The sequence below is a fragment of the Neofelis nebulosa genome, chromosome 13, assembly GCF_028018385.1.
Source record: "Neofelis nebulosa isolate mNeoNeb1 chromosome 13, mNeoNeb1.pri, whole genome shotgun sequence".
Taxonomy (NCBI): Eukaryota; Metazoa; Chordata; class Mammalia; order Carnivora; family Felidae; genus Neofelis; species Neofelis nebulosa.
In genome coordinates, this window is record NC_080794.1 from 75,324,932 (window position 1) to 75,343,379 (window position 18,448).

The following is an 18,448-nucleotide window of genomic DNA, read 5'->3' on the forward strand; positions in this document are numbered from 1 at the left end:
GCTGGAGGTCAGCTGGTTGGGTCTCCTCATTACACCTTTATCCAAGGCAAATGGGGCTTGGGTTTTCTCCACTTGGGAGTTCAGCACGCCTGAACTGAGTCATAGGAACCCTGAAGCGTTATTCCCATTTGTCTACCTTCTTTATTTCTATATCCTAACCTTAAGCGTGTCTGTGTCTGACAGAAGGATGAGCAGTGGAAAAATAAGAGTCATTTACAGGGGCGCCTGGGTGGCGCAGTCGGTTAAGCGTCCGACTTCAGCCAGGTCACGATCTCGCGGTCCGTGAGTTCGAGCCCCGCGTCAGGCTCTGGGCTGATGGCTCAGAGCCTGGAGCGTGTTTCCGATTCTGTGTCTCCCTCTCTCTCTGCCCCTCCCCGTTCATGCTCTGTCTCTCTCTGTCTCAAAAATAAATTGAAAAAAAAAAAAAAATTAAAAAAAAAAAAAAAGAGTCATTTACAAAACGTGCTTCGGGGATGCAATACCACCTAATGGTCAGGAGCTGGGGCATCGGGCCGAACACACTGGGACAGAGCCCAGCTCTGCTCCTCCCTCGAAACTCTCAGTCCCTCTTCCCTCACTAAAATGATCTTCACCGGGGAGTAATAGTGTCTCCTCACACAGGGCCGCCGTGAGCAACGAATGAGCAGTATGCATGCAACGTCCTCAAAGTGGTCAATCAATGACAGCAACGGCTGCGGGACTGTGCAGCTGTTATCACTATTATTACCATTTGCAAAAGATATGCCGACTCAGCCTTCCTGGTCCTGACACAAGAATTCCCTTTGAGGATCCCAAACAGAGCTCCTGAAATAGTCACACTTCCAAATGAGATGCCCTTCAAAAGTCTTCCTCTGCCGGCTGCCAAAGCCCACTTTGCCTGGTGGAGAGAGAGCCGCAGGGACTCTCAAACACTCCCTGTTCTACACGACAGAAAGGGTCGGAAGGCTCGAGTGACTTGACCGGAGTCTGCAGTGAGTCGAAGGCACAGCACCGGGAGAGTGCTGACCTCCAAACAGCAGACCCTCTGATTCAGGAGGCAGCACGCACGCCTCACGTGACAAACACATTTTCCCACGTGCTAATCGACTGCGTATTACAACCCTTCTGGATTATTCTTTGGCTGCCACTGCTCCTCTACGTAAACCGCTAAGGCTTCTCACGAACGCCTCCCCGGATGGGGGAGGGCGTGCGGAACATTCGTCAGGGTGCCCTGCAGGTGCAAAACGGAGAGGTCCTCCTCTGAGTCCCCCTCAAAACAAGCCGGGGGGCTGCGGAGGGGGCATCAGGGAAAAAGATGGTGTTCGGCGAGTCGCGGGCTGAGAACCACTAGGAGCCCGGGGGCCCGAGCTCAGGTTACCTCGCTGATCAGCTGTCCCGCTTTCTTGGCCTGCTCCAAATTGAGGCTCCCCTCCGTCAGCCACCCGACTCCTTTCATCCACGCCAGGTCGGCCTTGTACTGCAGCTGCAAGAGAAAACCCAAGCTGTAATCAGACGCGTGGGTGCAAAGAAGATGGGAGAGTTCGGAAAACCCTTGCTCTTGCATTTGTAGAACTGCCCTCGGCTCTTTCATAGTCGGGCTGGACTCTCCTTGCGGGTGAGGCCACTGGCTCACTTTGTAACCAGCAGAGCATCTCCCGCCTTAGTGCTCAAACACCACAACCGCACCAAAAAGAGGGCTTTTCACACAGTTTTGACCGAACATCGTATCTCCCAACCTGCTAAATTTCCAAGATTTACTTGCCATTTTCAACGCTCGCCTCCTCCTTGCTCAGCGCCGTGATCAACACATCTGGCCTTCTGCACCAGCTCTGAGCCCCAGTCCTCCGCCCTCTTACCTCTGCTGTCTCAACTGTATCTAGGGCTCAACCTCCCCACCCGCCTTCCCTGCGGCCGACGCATCTCAGAAGTTCTTCCTAGTCCTCGGGGTCACGGAACAGACTCACGCACAGGTTCCAAATCGCTCTCAAGACGTGCCTGTGCCCAACCGCGAGAGGGGCAGGAAGAGAACCGGCATTGAGTGAGGGCTCACCTCGCTCTGGAGCCCGTAGGCTTTCTTGGCCCACTGAGTCTTCATGTCCTCAGGCAGCACAGTGTATTCATGCAGTTTCTTCCTGTAGTCCAGGTCACTGGCCAGAGCTTGGGCCTTCTTAGCATGCTTGATGTGTACCATGTCCATGGGTAGGTGGAAGCGGGTCTTACTCTCTTCAAAGCCTTTCTTGTATTCGACCTTGAATGTACCGACAAGACCCATTACTTGAGGTCGGCCTTTGCAGAAGTGGTTCAAAACACAGAAAAGCAGCCCGGGCTTTCATGGGGAAACGACAATGTCACTCATCTGTCAGAAAGGTGGGACCCAATTTCTGGCTCGGGAAGGCGGTGCTGCTGAGGAGCTGAGGCCCCATGCTGCTCTGGCTCTGGTAGGAATGCCTCTCACCAATATGAAATCTTTCTCCCTGGCTTCTCCAGGAGGAGAATGCTCGATCTACAGTTTCTGCGGAACCTTTACGAGGCAGAATAACAGAGCTTGGGCTGCAGAGCCAGACAAGTCTTAGGTCAGACCTGGTCCACCCTTTGCCAAGTGGATGACCTCTGGGGCTCGTGTTCCTCAGGGGACTATCGCGATAAGCAAGCAAGACAGCAGCTGAAACCTGCTAAGTGCAGGGACTGGCAGAGAGCAACCACTTGGCAAACGTGCCCAATGAGGATGGCAATGACAGTGGTGATGTCGGTGATGACGGCGGTGACAGGGGTGATGGTGGTGTGGCGGTGAGGAAAGGTGGCATGCCACAGCAGAGTCAGTATGGTTCCAGTAAGTCAGACTTCTAGGATCCGATCTCTACCTTTACCACTGACCACTACACAAGTTTGGGCGAGACACCATCCTTTTGGCCCCAACTCCTCCCGCTGAAAATAAGAAGTATAATTCTGTTCTCTGTCTAACCTGCAGCCAAATTCTCAGTGTCTCTGTATATTTCACGATAACGCACTTCCCAGGACGTGTTCTGTAGGCACATCCAAAATGGCGACCCAGATGCCAACTCTCTCATTCTGTTCAAGCCATGGCTCCTTAATGACTCACCAGGGAATTATATCTGGCTGTGCCATGCAGCCTGCACCAACTTGGAGCAGCCGCTGTAAAGCAGGAACTCAGTGCTCGTGTGTCCTTTTGGCCTCCTCGGCTTTGGCAGGGAAGGCCTGATCTGAAACCGAGTAGGTCCCTCGTAGCAGAACCCCCCCTCCCCAAAGGATTTCGGCAAGTGACGTTTACCAAGGTTCATCTCCAGCCACCACAGTCATTTACCAGCAGGGTCATTTCGATTGGTTGGAGTTTAGGCGACTCAGTTATCTGCTAAACATTCTGAGTATCAAGTGTGTCGTAGCCACAGGATTCATCCAGGACATGGTCCCAACAGACAGGGCGCTTGGTGTCTAACTCTCCCCGTAAGAATTAAGCTCCACTGGGGAGGAACCTGTTATGTGTTGTCCATTCTGATAGCCCAGGTGTCTTACACGGGATCTTGCCCATAGTAGCTGCTTGGTAAACATCTGTGGGATGAATAACTGTGGCCGGACACCTCTGTACCTTGAGCAGTAGAAAGAGATCACTGTTGGGGGCCCCACCTCTCATCTATTTTATTTTAATTTTTTTAATGGAGAGAGAGAGACACAGACCATGAGCAGGGGAAGGGGAAGGGGCAGAGAGAGAGGGAGACACAGAATCTGAACCAGGCTCCAGGCTCTGAGCTCTCAGCACAGAGCCCAACGTGGGGTTGGAACCCATGAGCCATGAGATCATGACCTGAGCCGAAGTCGGACGCTTAACTGACTGTGCCACCCAGGTGCCCCTATTTTAAAAGAACAGTATGCTTTGGCTAAATAAAGAAAGCAAACAAACTTCTCACACCAACAGGGAAAGAAATTGTAGATGGAAGTCAATAAAAAGGTAGCAGTGAAGTAGGTCCTGGAAGGACTCTTAAAGCAGCACAAGCCCGAGAAAGTGTGGAGGACGGAAAAGAGTTTACCTCACTGCTCATCTTGGCAACCTGCAGAGAGTGCAGAAGCCTGGAGTCCGTAGTGCCCATGACTTTGCCTTTTGATTTTTCATATTCTTCCTTATATTTAATCTTGAGAGAAAGAAAAAGGTTTACTGTGAGGGGAAAGGAAACTCTGCCATCGAAGGGGCTCTGGTATTCACAGGGCAAGGGAAAGAGTTCTGAAAACAACCTCCCCATCTTTCGCGAACCCAGAAGATGATTAAAGAGGCGTGATGTTTACAACGTTAGCGGTCATTATTTTTTTTCTGCAGGACCACTGACATTTTATCGGAACCATTTCTTTTTCTTTTTTTTTAATTTTTTTTCAACGTTTTTTATTTATTTTTGGGACAGAGAGAGACAGAGCATGAACGGGGGAGGGGCAGAGAGAGAGGGAGACACAGAATCGGAAACAGGCTCCAGGCTCCCAGCCGTCGGCCCAGAGCCCGACGCAGGGCTCGAACTCACGGACCGCGAGATCGTGACCTGGCTGAAGTCGGACGCTTAACCGACTGCGCCACCCAGGCGCCCCTATCGGAACCATTTCTTATGCATTTCTGAGTTAATGAGAGAAAAACCTACATTGCTCGCAAGCTCTCCGGAGGCTTTGGCGGCCAGCAGAGACATAGCATCCAGTTTCAGCTCAAATCCTTTCCCCTTGGCCTTGTCCCAGCCTTCTCTGTACTTAACCTGACGAACAGAAACACAGGTGAATAGGAGTCCTGATCCATCTTCCTGCCAAAGGTTACAAAGACGTTTAAAACAACAGTGATGACCACAAAGCTGGTTTCTCCATCTGTTTGCAGACCAGAATCTTGCCTATGATGGTCAAAACGGTAACAGAAATTATTAACACGGTTTGTTGATTCCTGAGCTGTGGGGCCGTGCAGGGCAGCGGGGATGGGACGGGACAAAGAGAAGAGCCATGTGTCCATCCTTGCTCTGTTGTTTCCTGATCGTGAGACCTTGGGAAAGGCACATTAGCTCTTTCAGCCTTACTCTGCCATTTGAAAAAAAAAAAAAAAAATCTCCTATTATCTGCCTCAGGGCTGTTGTGGGGATAGACTGGATATAGAACATGAAAACAGATCCCAAGCTGGTAAAGATGGAAGGTATTGATATTACCATGGTAACAACACCTTCGGTTTATTGGTTCTTCCTAAGTGCCTTCTACTCATCAATTGTACATACGTTGCATTAGGCCTATGAGGCTCAGAGACATCTATGACCTCACACAGGTCACACAGCTTAAAAATCGCAGTGCCAGCATCTGACCTGGGGGATTCTCATGCCAAAGCCCACGCCACTGTGTCCCTGCAATAAATGCGTCCTTGGGGGGTGATGATAATTGAATAATTCCATTTTTGGTTGCCTGTCTCAGTGTGCTGCACAGAGCAGGCATTCAATAAACGTTAGTTCCTTTTTTTCTTCTCCTGCCCCCATCTAGAACGAGAAGCCTAATCACAGCCCCCTTGTGACTCCAGGAAAAATCTAGCGACTGAGATTGATCTCAAAACTCGAATTTCTGCCACACAGCGAAGCACCGGTCGGAAGTCACCAGGACGAGGGTGACGATGATGGTGATGGCGTGTGTGTGTGTGTGTGTGTCTGAGAACATGCTGTGCACATGCTCAGATCATGAGAATTACATTTCTACGATCAGTTTATCCCCCGTGAACTGCCACAGTCCATGAGACAGCAAAATTCAAAACAATAATGTGATGGGCGTCTCTGATGAACGTCTCCCCACACACAACAGCCCCTGCTTGTTGGGACTGGTGCCCTCGCCTTCACATAGGTTATGTACCCCCTACCACATTCTCACCTCCACTGCTTGCTCACCTCACTGAATAGTTCAGCATTGGTTCTGGCCTTCACCAGCTGAGGTATGTCCTGTGGCAGTGTGTAATTCAACTTGTTTTTCTCATAGTCAGCGCGGTAATTCACCTGTTGGATTTAAAATCAACCCACAGGGTAAATGCAAGGTTTTTATACAGACAGGAGGTGAATTTTGGAGGCAAGCCTCTCTTTTTCACTTTCCCCTTAGACCCAATAGCCGACAAGGAGTTTTTGGAAAATTTGACAAGGAAGCCTGCGAGTTTATGAGTGTTTGAAATCAGCTGATTAAAGAGGTCAAGTGACAAGTAAAACAACTCAAGGGCACACTCTGAGTTGTGAGTGTATAAAATATCTCCCTGTGGTTATTTCACCAACTCTCCTTTGAAGCACTATGGATACAGAACTTTTTTTTTTTTTTTTTTTACTGTGCTACACTGCTGAACATCTCACTATAGGCAGAGTAGATACTCAGGGAGTAACTCTCAATGGCTGCTCACATTGAAAAAAAAGGCCATCTTAAGTCACACACAAAAAAGGGCCGACCAGACATTAGGTGATTGCCAGTGGAAAAACAGAGCATCATCTGAAAAGCATCCTTGGCCCCAAATTGAACCTGAGCCTGATCCAACCTATAAATCTAGCTACTATTTTATGGGACATTTGGAGGCCAGAGGAACACATGAAGTCCACATAGGGATCCAGTAAGCAAAGTGCAGACTGTGGGAAACGTAACAGGAAAAACAGTCCAGTTTCTTCAATAAACAACTTGCAAGAAAGAAAAGAGGAAAACAGGAAAACTTAAAGATGAAAAGAATCTTAAAGAGCTATCAGCCATTCACAAGCATGGACCTCATTTGGATCCCGTTCCAAACGAACCGTAAGACAAAATGATAACTTTATGAGATCATTGGAACATTGAATGCTAATAGGACACTGGTGGTATTAAGAATTACCATTAGTTTTTTGGGATGATATACTAAAATTGTATAAATATGTCTAAAAATGTTTTATCATTTAGGGATTTACCCTAAAGTATTGATAGGTTAAATTATCTAATCTTTGATCTTTTTCTTTAAAATAACACAAAATGGGGAAGTGGATGGGCATATAGATGAAGCATGACTGGCCACGAGTTGGTAGTGGTTGAAGCCGAGTGATGGATACATGGGGAGTCGTTACATTATCCTTTCTACACTTAAATACATTTGGAATTTTCCATAATAAAAAGTTTACATTGAGGGGAGGTCATTTCATGTTTGTCACAAGACATATGTCACCATGAATGAAAGCCAAATCCTTGGGAGCCAGATATCCAGGGGCCACAAAGCAATTGTGAGTCCCCCCACTAGGCAAGGACAGGTTACTTACATGACTCAGTTGCTGGGCATTGATTTTGGCTTGGACAATTTGAGGGGTGTTGGTCACAGAGCTGTATTTCAATTTGTCGATGCTTTGCCTATAGTTGACCTGGTTAAAACAAACAAACAAAAAACACTTCTCTAAGATTTGCTTATTAGTTCCCTGCCCCTAAGCTCAGCAGAGCTGTGATCCTCTGATTACTACAAAAAGGATCAAAGATTCCAATTGGAAACCAACAGACTCTCCAACCCCACAGACAAGAAAACCCCAACACATGGTAGAATTGAGTGACTTTAACAGGAGCACAGTGAGCCAGTGAGCACAGGAAAAGGTGCTCATCTACGTTATTACTGTTATGAATCAGAGAAATGCATATGAAAACTGCAATTAGACACCCCTCCGCTTTTGCCTGAAGAGTGAACATTTAAGCCACTGACTCTACCAAGGGCTGGCAAGGATGTGGAGCTGCAGAAACGCTCACAACACAGCTGGTGAAAGTGTGGGTTGGCAAAGCTACTTTGGGACCAATATGGCGCTTTGGCATACACACCCATACCTTAGGTCTCAACAGTTCTATTCTTACATGCATTCCCAATGGAAACACACGCACAAGGTCACTTTGTAATAATTCAAGCCGCCTATCTATGCTTAATGTACTTTTCTATATATGCTTTATGCTTCAAAAGAAAAGGGGTCTTTTTAAAAAGGGAACGAAAAATGCAAGAGGGACAAAAAGTCCAACTGATGCCATAGGCGCGTCGAGGTGGGAGGCGAGGGCGCATCAGTAGCTCTGGGCGAGGACGGTCTTCGCGTGGCTTCACCCTGTACACCAGCCCCTGCCTGGCCCTCACTTCCGCCCCGTCGGTGTCCCTGAGAAAATGGCCGAAAGCTTCGCACGTTCGCGAAAGAAGAAGGGTGGGCCAGTTCAGAAGAGAAGGAAGTAAGATAAACCTCCAGCACGGCCTAGTGCACTGACTTCCAGGTTTCCCATCATTTCAAGACACGGGGGGCTCGTGGGTTTTCTCTTTGGAAAGTACAATTTGCCCTTCAGAGACTCAAGGATTATTAGCCATTTGCCCATGAGAAGACATTCATTCAATTGTCTTCTTTTCCTCCAAACATCCACCAAGAGATGGATGATCTTCCTCCTAAGATCCACTGTAGACAGAATGCGAATTGAGCAGAGAGGTATAGGAACACGTCTGAGGCCTGGCGGCAGGTGACGAGGGAGGGGGTGGCGGTGAGCTGCGCGAGGACCCAGAGCCCCGCACAGGCGGAAGGGGAGCCAGGATGCAGGCTAGCGAAGACGAAGAGGCTGAAGGTGGGGGATGGCCTGTTCCACGGTCTAACCAAGGCCAGCCCTCAATCCAGGGAAAGGAGGGAAAACTTAACGCACCCCTAACCTATTCCTGACCTTCTTCCCTGTGGCCTGCGTGGTCCCCTGACGCTCATTCATTTGCTCATTCATGCATTCCTTCAGCAAACAGCCACAGAAGGCTACTCTGCACGGAGCGAGCAGACTTGCACAGTCCGCACAGATATCTCAGCTGGGCCCTTGCTCCCGGGACCCCACACTGACCCGGTGGCTTGTGACACCCGAGCCCCTCTGCCTATAGGCTCCTGGCTAGGCCCTCCCGTCAGCGACACCCCGGTTTTGCTCATAGCAACCAGATCACTGAACACCCCACGCCCAGTCTTCATGCCTCTGTCGTATCGCCTGAAGCCCGGGACCCCGCCCGGTCTCCCACACAGTGCGGCCGCATCCTTCGGCCTAGGTCACGCCTAAGAACGTCACACCCCTTTGCTGGGTCCCCACTGTCTACTGGCACCTCTGCCCAGACCTCCACCTACCGCCTCTGGCCATACTCCTCTGGCCGCTGGCCCTGCCCTCCACAAGGGGCACCACTGCCCTGTCCTCCCACCAGCGGTCTGTCTAGAGTCTGACGCCTCTCATTCTATCTGCCGGCTGCTACTTCTTGTTGCTGCCTGCATAGGTGACAGCTCACCTCAGGGAGACTTTGCAGCCCAGAGGTCACAAAATCTGTGACAGCCAGACAGCTGGGTACAGGTGAAAGGCTAGTAGGGGCTAAGGGTTTGGCCTCATTGTTGGGGAAGCATTCAGGAGTGGGGGGGGGGGGGACCGTGGCACAGGCCCGCAGCTGCTGCTCAGCTCTGGGAACGTTACGGTGCAACAGTGCGGGGCCCAGAATGATCAGATCTTCCAGTTATTCCAAAGAAACCCGAAATCTATTTTATTGTGTCAAGCCTTGCCATTTTTAAATACTGACGAATAGTTCAACGTTTTTATAGCCCAGTGACTCAAGTGAAATAGACCTAAGGGCCATTGTTTCCCGTGTCTCCTCCTTGTACTCACTCCATTCTTGCCTGTCCCACCACGGGCTAACGACAATCGTGGCTTAAGACTGGTACTTCCTGGGGCGCCTGGGTGGCTCAGTTGGTTAAGTGGCCGACTTCGGCTCAGGTCATGATCTCGCGGTCCATGAGTTTGAGCCCCGCGTCTGGCTCCGTGCTGACGGCTCAGAGCCTGGAGCCTGTTTCAGATTCTGTGTCTCCCTCTCTCTCTGACCCTCCCCCGTTCATGCTCTGTCTCTCTCTGTCTCAAAAATAAATAAACGTTAAAAAAAAATTAAAAAAGAATGGTACTTCCTGTGCCTAGCACCACTTCCGGTGCTTCACACACAAGAATGCATTTAATCCAACCACCCTGCGGGCAGAAGCTCTTATTATCCCCACCTTACAATGCAAAAACTGAGTGCCAGAGAACTAATTTGCCCAAGGTCACCCAGCTAATGGCAGCCAAAGTGGCTCCCACTGTAAACCTGGCTTGCCAAAGCGAGGGTGCTTGGAGCGATTACTTTTTTTTTTTCTTTACAGATGAATCAGGGATCCCCCATAGCCAGAGCTACCATTGTTTAGACAGGCAAATATGTTCTGGGTATGAACAAATGACTTACAAATTAACTCCTAGAACAGGATCTAGGAAAAATTGAGCTTTCCCGACACTGAGCCACGGGGTATTTTGTTGGATTTGGAGATAAAGCACGGCATCGCTTTGTGCTTTTTGGTCAGTGGTCCAGGGAGAGAAGTTTTTGCACACTGTGAGTTGCGGATATGGGGTATATAGGAAAAGTAGGAAATATAAAGTCATTTCAATGTCAACCATTAATGAGATTAGAGTGCAGTTGCTTCCTGGTGCATTAACTCAGAGGGGAAATTATCATCTCATAATAAAGAGTCTATTAGAGTTCAGAATTATGCATGATAAAATGTCACGAAAACTGTATTCTTTTTAAAAGGCATATTCCTTCCCAATAATTCTGCATTAGTATGTTGCAGAGCACAATTACTCTCCTCTGCGGGACATAATTAACAGTCTCCAAGATTAATCACATCTCTGCAACATCACAGATGCTTGGCCATTGCTTCAATCTACTTTCTGAAGGAGCTCTTTGCTGAGGATGGAATCTCATTTTAATGCTATTAGTGTTGATAAAATCCATCTGAAGGGAATGCTCTCTAATTAAAGACGCACGCTTGTTTATTTCATTTCATAGCTATTTGACCACGTTTAGAGCCACCAGACAGAGGGACCATAAATGCTCTTGTAATGGATTCCCCCCAACTTCCTTCCCCAAACTTCCTTCTCCCAATACTTCCTGTATGTAAATCCCTACATTCTGGGGTGGTAAATTCAAATTCACATGGGAGCCAGGAAGGGAAGGTAAAGGAGAATAAGATAACCCAGAGCAGCTGCCCCTCAGTCCCAGCCAGTTGCTATCATGCAGGAGCTAGGGTGGCCATTCCCAGCATTTTTAGATTTTTCCAGAAGAGATGAAAATATGAATTTTTACATGAACTCCCCAAATCTCTATATGTTGGTCCAATTACTTTTTCAACTCTGTGTGGTCAAACTAAACGTCTCTGTAACCTGGATCTGGCTCTTGGGCTTCTAGTTCAGAATCTCCCTCTGCTTCTAAATAGTATTTCGAATCCAGTCTGGTTTGATTCTCCTATCAGACTCGTGCAGCTGACCAGGCTGTATTTCAGGTGCGTGGTTTGATTCCACAGCCTTCCACAGACAAATGTAATAGCAAGTCCTGTTATAATGGGAGTACAAAGTTGTAGGAATCTCTCTCCACTTGACTGTGCTCTTAGGCATGACTGATGGAGTTCTACGGGCTGAGCCGACACTCGCATTTTAATGAGGTGCTCTTGGTCCTCAAGTTTCCCAGGTAATGCATGCAGGCAAAATAGAAAGGAAGTAGCTTAGGTAGTCAAGTGTAACCTTGGGTTTCATGAAGGTGATGTGAGAAAGTCAACCCAACCAAACTTCCTGGGAAAAGAAGAAGCAAAGCTTAGGCCCTTTATATTCCTTGACTTCCCATTCTTTGCTTTACTACACATTTGAAAAGCTTATTTCATTCACTAAACTATCCTTTGCCGGTGATTGTCTTTTGCTGTCCCGTAAGCCGTGCGTTCAACACTGGAGATGCCCAGCTGAACCCGACAAGGCTCCCACTCCGAGCAAAAGGGAGAGCGACCCGAAGACCTATTTACCGAGAGCAACACCCAAGTCAGCTACTGAGGTCATGCATGATACATTCCCAAGGGAATGTAAAGGAAAGTAGCACTGGGCATTGAGTAAATATATGTTGAATTATTTATTAAATTATTGACTGGTTGGAGATAACCATCACTGGCCAATAACTATGATATGAACTCAGTTCTAAACCACCTTAACTACTTTTTAAGATAGCAGATGACTTTAATCTTTTTCTTTGTACTTTTCTGTATTTCCTAAATTTCCTGTAATAAGCATATGCAGTAAAATTCTTACACTTAGAAAACAATAAATTTAATGAATTATACTTATTTCATTGGGACAAGTCAAACTGTATGTAAATAAAATCACCACTATAGTAATTAAGAAATACATATACTTTCCCAAGTGCTCCTGAGAGAAAATTGAGTCAACATTACCACTTCCTCTCAACTTTTAGCTATTTTATTTTACTTCCTGCAGTCCTTCAACGTACCATACTCCAAAACTTTAAATCAGGAAAAAAAGAAGCTCCTCATGTCTAAAGAATGATTACTTTCAATGTGCCCAACAGCAGACATATTCCACCAAATTCTACAAGGAGATACTGAAGAGCAGGTTATTTTCAAGATGGAACCAGAGTTGTCCCCACCTTACGTAGAAAATCTAAGAGTTTCCAAACATGCATACGTGGGCTTCCTAGTGGGAAAGTTCCCCTTCTTACTCCCTTCCATCTGTTACGAACTGTTATATCTTCTCTCTTCCCATCTCGCTACCTAAGAATCACTCCACAGGAGGAAGGGACAAGCAATAAAGCAGAAGGTGCTACCGGAAGAGAACTTACATCTTTCAAGGGAACCAGTCTCACTGTGGTTTGATAGGAAGGAGTAAGAGTGGCTGGGTAGTTGTAGTCCACAACATCGTGTTTATAATCAGCCTTGTAGGCAATCTGAAACACAAAGAAAAAGAAAGAAAGAAAGAAATTAGTCCCCACTTTCTTTTGACCTTGTTTGAATGACATAGGAAACTTCTAAAAAGTAACAAGAAATAAAATTAATTCAGTTTCACCACCTCCAAGGAAAATTAAATTATGTTCGCACTTTGCCTTTAATTCATTTGAATTCTTAATTAATCCAAAATTAGTGAACTTCCATCTGTAGCACATTTTTATTTTATCTTTCTTATTAATTATGGAACCCCTTACAAAGGGAAGCAGTGGCACATGGGTATATGATGAAAGAGCTTCTTGGCTAAACCCCCGGAAAATAAACGAAAAGTCAAGATTTAAAAAATTTTTTTTTCTATAGGTCAAATTTGACATTCTCAAGCAGAGGAAATTTGACCTTTGTATGTTTTAATAATGAAATCAGTTTCTTTTAAGTGCCCTGTACCTCCAAGATTTACAACCGGACATTTGCAACCCTGTCAACCCAATTGACAAAGCCGAGGAGAGATTAACAGATTACACGCAATGGGATCCGATCTATTTCGTTATCCCACCACCTTGACCGGCACTTGCCCACAGGAGGTCTTCAATGAACACTACCATTGAATAAATGAATGAACCAACCAACCCACTAACCAACTCCAAACAAGCCACAAACACTATGGAAATTTGAGGGATTTCAAATAAGAATTATGCTCAGCCATTTTTCTCTCTCTCTCAGAAACGGAATGTTTTTCTCACACTAGATCCATGATAACACATTTGAGAACTCTTTAAGCCAGAGAAAGCTGAGACCAATAAATTGAAGCTTTTGCAAATTGTCAACCTAGCTTTGGTTGTATCGGTTAATGTTTACACAATAGAACACTGACTTTTACAAAGGGAAGTCGAAAAAGAATTGGCTGAAATCTTCACGTTTCACCTCCCTCCGCCCCAACAGGTCCCCAGACCTACAGGCCCTTCAAACTAGGACTCACATTGCTTGCCAGGCTTCCAACCTTCATAGCATGGAGGGTCCGTCTGTCCATACCAACTCCTTCATAGTGGCCCCTCATGTGGTTCTGGTAGTTTTCTTTATATTTATTCTACACGGAAACACAAAACTTTCAAGAAAAGCATTCTCCTCCCAACCTGTTGAAGATAAACTACTACTCATCTTAATGCACTAAATTGTTAATATAAATGATTACATAAAACCTACCGAAGTAGTCAGTGCCTTGCTGAGTAAAAAAGACAAACCTTTTTTGTAACAAAGCAACTTACACTTCAAGCAAGCACAAGAGGCTGGAGTGAGGCCAGAACACGGGCACACAACCAAACATAGGATCTGGGTGAGCACAGGCAGTACACAACAGACCCAGTTTTCTTGGAACATTTCTAATTGTAAATACACCAGATTTTTCCCCCTGTGAAAACCTACCCTGAGCGTGTGGCGCTCCCCAATGGACAGGCACTGATTATGCAGGCGCTCGGGGCTCATATAAATCACTGCAGGCTATTACCTCCATTTCTAATTATATGAAGAATATAACCTGAGCTTTGCCAAATTCTGTGATTTTTACACCATAAATGGGTTACGACTAAAACCATGGGAAGTAATGACGTCATGTCCCAAATGCAGCTTACCAAATGAAGAGAAAACCAAAACGGGATACCAAGAAGTCATAGACAGGACCACTTTGGGTGGCTTCTAACGAAGCTACGTTAAAATAATCTACCCTGGGAGGCCATAGAGTTTCTAGGCAGTGATCCTTTTTTTTTTTTTTTAATGTTTACTTATTTTTGAGAGACAGAGAGAGGCAGAGCGTGAGTGAGGGAGGAGCAGAGAGAGAGGGAGACACAGAATCCGAAGCAGGCTCCGGGCTCTGAGCTGTCAGCACACAGCCCGACGCGGGGCTCGAACCCACAAACTGTGAGATCATGACCTGATCCGAAGTTGGACTCTTAACTGACTGAGCCACCCAGGCGCCCTATAGGCAGTGAAATTCTTTAGACAAATCTATTACTATGTCTGAGACACGATCCTACTCGGCTCATCTTCACAAACACTCCATGACGAGGAGGGACTTAGTATCATCCCCGTTTTATAGGTGGACAAAGTGGCTCAGAGAGCTTAAACAAGTTGCCCAAAGTCAAACACTTGGCTAATCATGGAGCCAGGACTGTCAGCTCCGAAGCTGGTGCTCTTAACCCCTACATTTAGGCAATAAATTCCTCCCTGAACCTTACAAATTCCCTCAGGATTTTAAATTCTACTATTATGTGCAGCTAAGCAGAAATAAAATCACATCTAGTATGGGTCCTTGATGTGCTCAACGAAACATCCCCAGAACTTTGGGAATTTCCAGATTTGCAAATGCCACTTTGGCATGTCTCTGCTCATCTGTAAAATGAGGAAAGAACATCTGGGTCCCCAGGTTAAAGGAGATCGGGTACTAAGAAGCATGAGGTCACATTGAGAGGCGATGTTACATGCTCAGCCAGCCTCCCTCCCCAGCATTCACCACCAGGAGCCAGATACCGCTACACAAGAAGAACACAAGAGGATGGGTGCTACCCTGAGGACTCAAGGTCATGTGTGTGGCGGGGGGCATGACAGAATTTAACACTACATGGACTACTGCCTGCGGGCAAACTTAATCAAAACTCTTAGGTATTCATGCCTAAGAGGCCATGCTTCCGGGACAAACAGATATGTTCACACAGACTGTCTCTTAAGAGACCTAGAAACTAGCTCATCAACAAAGCCCCAAACCAACGCTGAGGTGTTAAAAACTCACATCACTGGTGAATTTTGAGATCTTGCTCACGTTCCTGAATTGAGGCGTCTCACAGTAGTTGATACTGTGACCTTTACTACTTTCCAGGTCCTTCTTATATTCCACCTTGGAAACCAAAACACCAGATGCACAGTAAAACCAAGCCCGAAGTCACTCTTGAAAAATGTCACCAGGACTTTACTAGGATATTTTTAGAAAACTTTCAACCCAGCATTTAAAAAGACCAGGCATAGGATACTGTAAGTTAGCAGTACATGTTTTCCTTTCAAATAATAAATAAGTAAATCAACAATTTGGTTCTGAAAATTAAAGATATACATATACAGTCCCTTTCAAGAGAAACTACGGTAAGATTTCATAGAGCCCAAGAAGTGGCGAAACAGGTTTGAGAAATCAGGACAGTGGTCACTCTTGGGGGAAAGTGTCTGTGGGATTGGGAGGGATATGTCTGAGTCATGTCCTGTTTCTTGATCTGGATGCTAGGCACACAGATGTGTCCACTTGTGGAAATCCTTTCCCTTATGTACACATGACCTATACATTTCTCCGTATGTACACTTCAATAAAACGTAGGCCCAAAAGTTGCTTTACAAAGCAGTATAATAACTGAGACCACTAACAGATGCATCGAGTGCCTTCTAATTTTAAGTGGGTTGGCTAGTTGAGCTCCGCTGGGTAGCTGGATGCAAGATGTGAGGCTACAGTCATGAAATAGACTCCAAGTCATCCTAGGTAATTGGAGGAGGCGGCTGCAGACTGATTACCACGAATAGAGCACGACTGGTTTGTCTTACGGGATAAACATAACAGCAAAAAGAAACCGAAGGTTCTCTTGTGACACCTCACCAAGCAAATATATATAATTTGTTATCCTATCTTATAAAACATATGGTGGAAACATGCTTGTTAAAGTATGCAAGATGCGGGGCGCCTGGGTGGCTCAGTCAGTTAAGCGTCCGACTTCAGCTCAGGTCATGATCTCGCGGTCCATGAGTTCGAGCCCCGCGTCGGGCTCTGTGCTGACCACTCAGAGCCTGGAGCCTGTTTCGGATTCTGTGTCTCCCTCTCTCTCTGACCCTCCCCCATTCATGCTCTGTCTCTCTCTGTCTCTCTCTGTCTCAAAAATAAACGTTAGAAAAAAATTTTTAAAAAAATTTTTTAAATAAATAAAGTATGCAAGATGCATTATAATGCTCACAATCTGATATAAAGTGAAAAAAGTACACCAGACTGTAAATATAGTTGAATTCTAATCTATAAATGTCTTCATATTCATAAACTAGGTTATAGTATCTTCACCCAGACAAAGGCCAAAATGTTAACAGTGTTTTTCCTGGGTGGTAAAATGGTACTTTCAGAGGTCTGGTTCCAATTCTGTTCCTGAAAGTCTCTCTAAACCAGAATAAGATACTCTACTTTTCCAGACCTACGACAAAGTGAGGACCTAACAATTTCAAAGGTTCCATCTAGATCCACTGTTCCGTGAATCGAGAGCAAGTTCCGGCAACTACTGGATTCTGTTCTTGTGGTGTGAAAGCAGTCATCGACAACGTGTAACCAAACATGAGGTGGTGGTGTTCCAACAATAAAACTTTATCTACAAAACCGGGCAATGGGTCAGATCTGGCACTCGGGTTGTAGTTCGCTGACCTCTGGCCTGGAGCATCAAAACCATTGTTTAAAGAGCAGATTCCAAGACCTAGGCACCCATCTATGACTCCAAAATACGTGAGTGTCCTGCTAAGATGAGGAAAATGTCACTCTCGGGGATTCTGAGCAGCCCAAGGTTAGAGGACCGCAGAGTAAGTAACAGTTCGGGGTTAAGGACGGACCTTTTGAGGTTAGAGAAGAAAAATATTTTAGGATATTTGAATATCTATTCCTCGGTTGCGGATAACTGATTAAGGGATTACTTTTAACAGCTCTCATTCTTCCCTGTCGCAAGAGATTGCTAACTCAAATGCCTTTAGGATCCAGAGAGGAAATGCCAGTGAGAGGCTGCTGTGAAAGAAAGGACTGGAGGGCGTGATGAGGATTTGGGAGCTCCAGGGGTTATTTCCTTGCCAGAGTCCCAGCAATTCAAAAACTCTGAAATACCAGGCAGCCCAAACAACACACAGCGCCTGGCAGCCAGTCCAGCCTCCAAGGTAACGGGAATTCATACGACACACACAGCTTCTGGGAAAGCTGGCTAGAATTATAAGAGGATAAGAGACATGCAAAGCTGCAAACACTTTCTCATGTCCGATGTCCACTCTTCGACAATGACATATCGTGATAAAGGTTGGCTAGGGCAGTATCCTGCACCTAAAAATCTACTGCCTGAAATGTCTGACAGTCTACAGCCCTATGGGAATCCGAGAAGAAACTTTTGAACCCTTGGAGACACTTAATTTTAAGTTCAGGTTGTTTGATTCTGGGCTCTCTTGTGAGTTGCTTTTTACGGTGCATTCGTTCCATGGGAACTGGTAACGACGTATAGCGCATAAGCCACAGTCCGTGGCATTTTTCACTCTGGGGTCGCCCCAGTGTCCACTGTCCCCCATACGCACCTCGCTCACAAGCTTGTTCACGCTCTGTGCCCGCTTGAGAACCAAGTTCTCTTGAGCTGGGAGGGAGTGATAATGTGCAGGCCCTTTCATCTTGTTGAAGTCCTGCCTGTATTTTATCTGAAAGAAACACGCAAGGAAGGAATTGTTGTTTTCATGCTTCAGGAGAGAAGGGACTCCAAAATGACTTCACATTTAACGTCAACATTTACTTAATAGAACTTTCTGAAGGGAAAATTAAAAAATCACAGGGACTTTTTTCTCCATGAAATCCATAAACTACTCGGTTCCTTTTGTATTAAAATTTTTACTGGCCCCTTTCACACTTGGTGCCCTTTATGCTTAATTCTGCATGAAGAGACACCTTGAAACAATTGTAC

At 46.2% G+C, this 18,448-nt stretch overlaps 1 protein-coding gene across 11 annotated transcripts in view; it reads right to left on the bottom strand.

Moving 5' to 3' along the window:
* Positions 1 to 18,448, bottom strand: part of NRAP (nebulin related anchoring protein) — a 70,782-nt gene that overhangs the window by 36,860 nt on the left and 15,474 nt on the right. For 8 of the 11 annotated variants that reach the window (XM_058697833.1, XM_058697829.1, XM_058697828.1 and 5 more), the window contains exons 11-20: positions 18,072 to 18,188; positions 15,520 to 15,624; positions 13,717 to 13,824; positions 12,638 to 12,742; positions 7,242 to 7,340; positions 5,877 to 5,981; positions 4,617 to 4,724; positions 4,023 to 4,124; positions 2,030 to 2,227; positions 1,358 to 1,462 (exon numbers count right to left, since the gene is read on the bottom strand). In XM_058697833.1, the coding sequence (XP_058553816.1) occupies positions 1,358 to 1,462; positions 2,030 to 2,227; positions 4,023 to 4,124; positions 4,617 to 4,724; positions 5,877 to 5,981; positions 7,242 to 7,340; positions 12,638 to 12,742; positions 13,717 to 13,824; positions 15,520 to 15,624; positions 18,072 to 18,188 (1,152 nt within the window). The remainder of the gene's footprint in view (positions 1 to 1,357; positions 1,463 to 2,029; positions 2,228 to 4,022; positions 4,125 to 4,616; positions 4,725 to 5,876; positions 5,982 to 7,241; positions 7,341 to 12,637; positions 12,743 to 13,716; positions 13,825 to 15,519; positions 15,625 to 18,071; positions 18,189 to 18,448) is intronic. The other 3 variants (XM_058697832.1, XM_058697830.1, XM_058697834.1) reach the window with 2 other exon arrangements.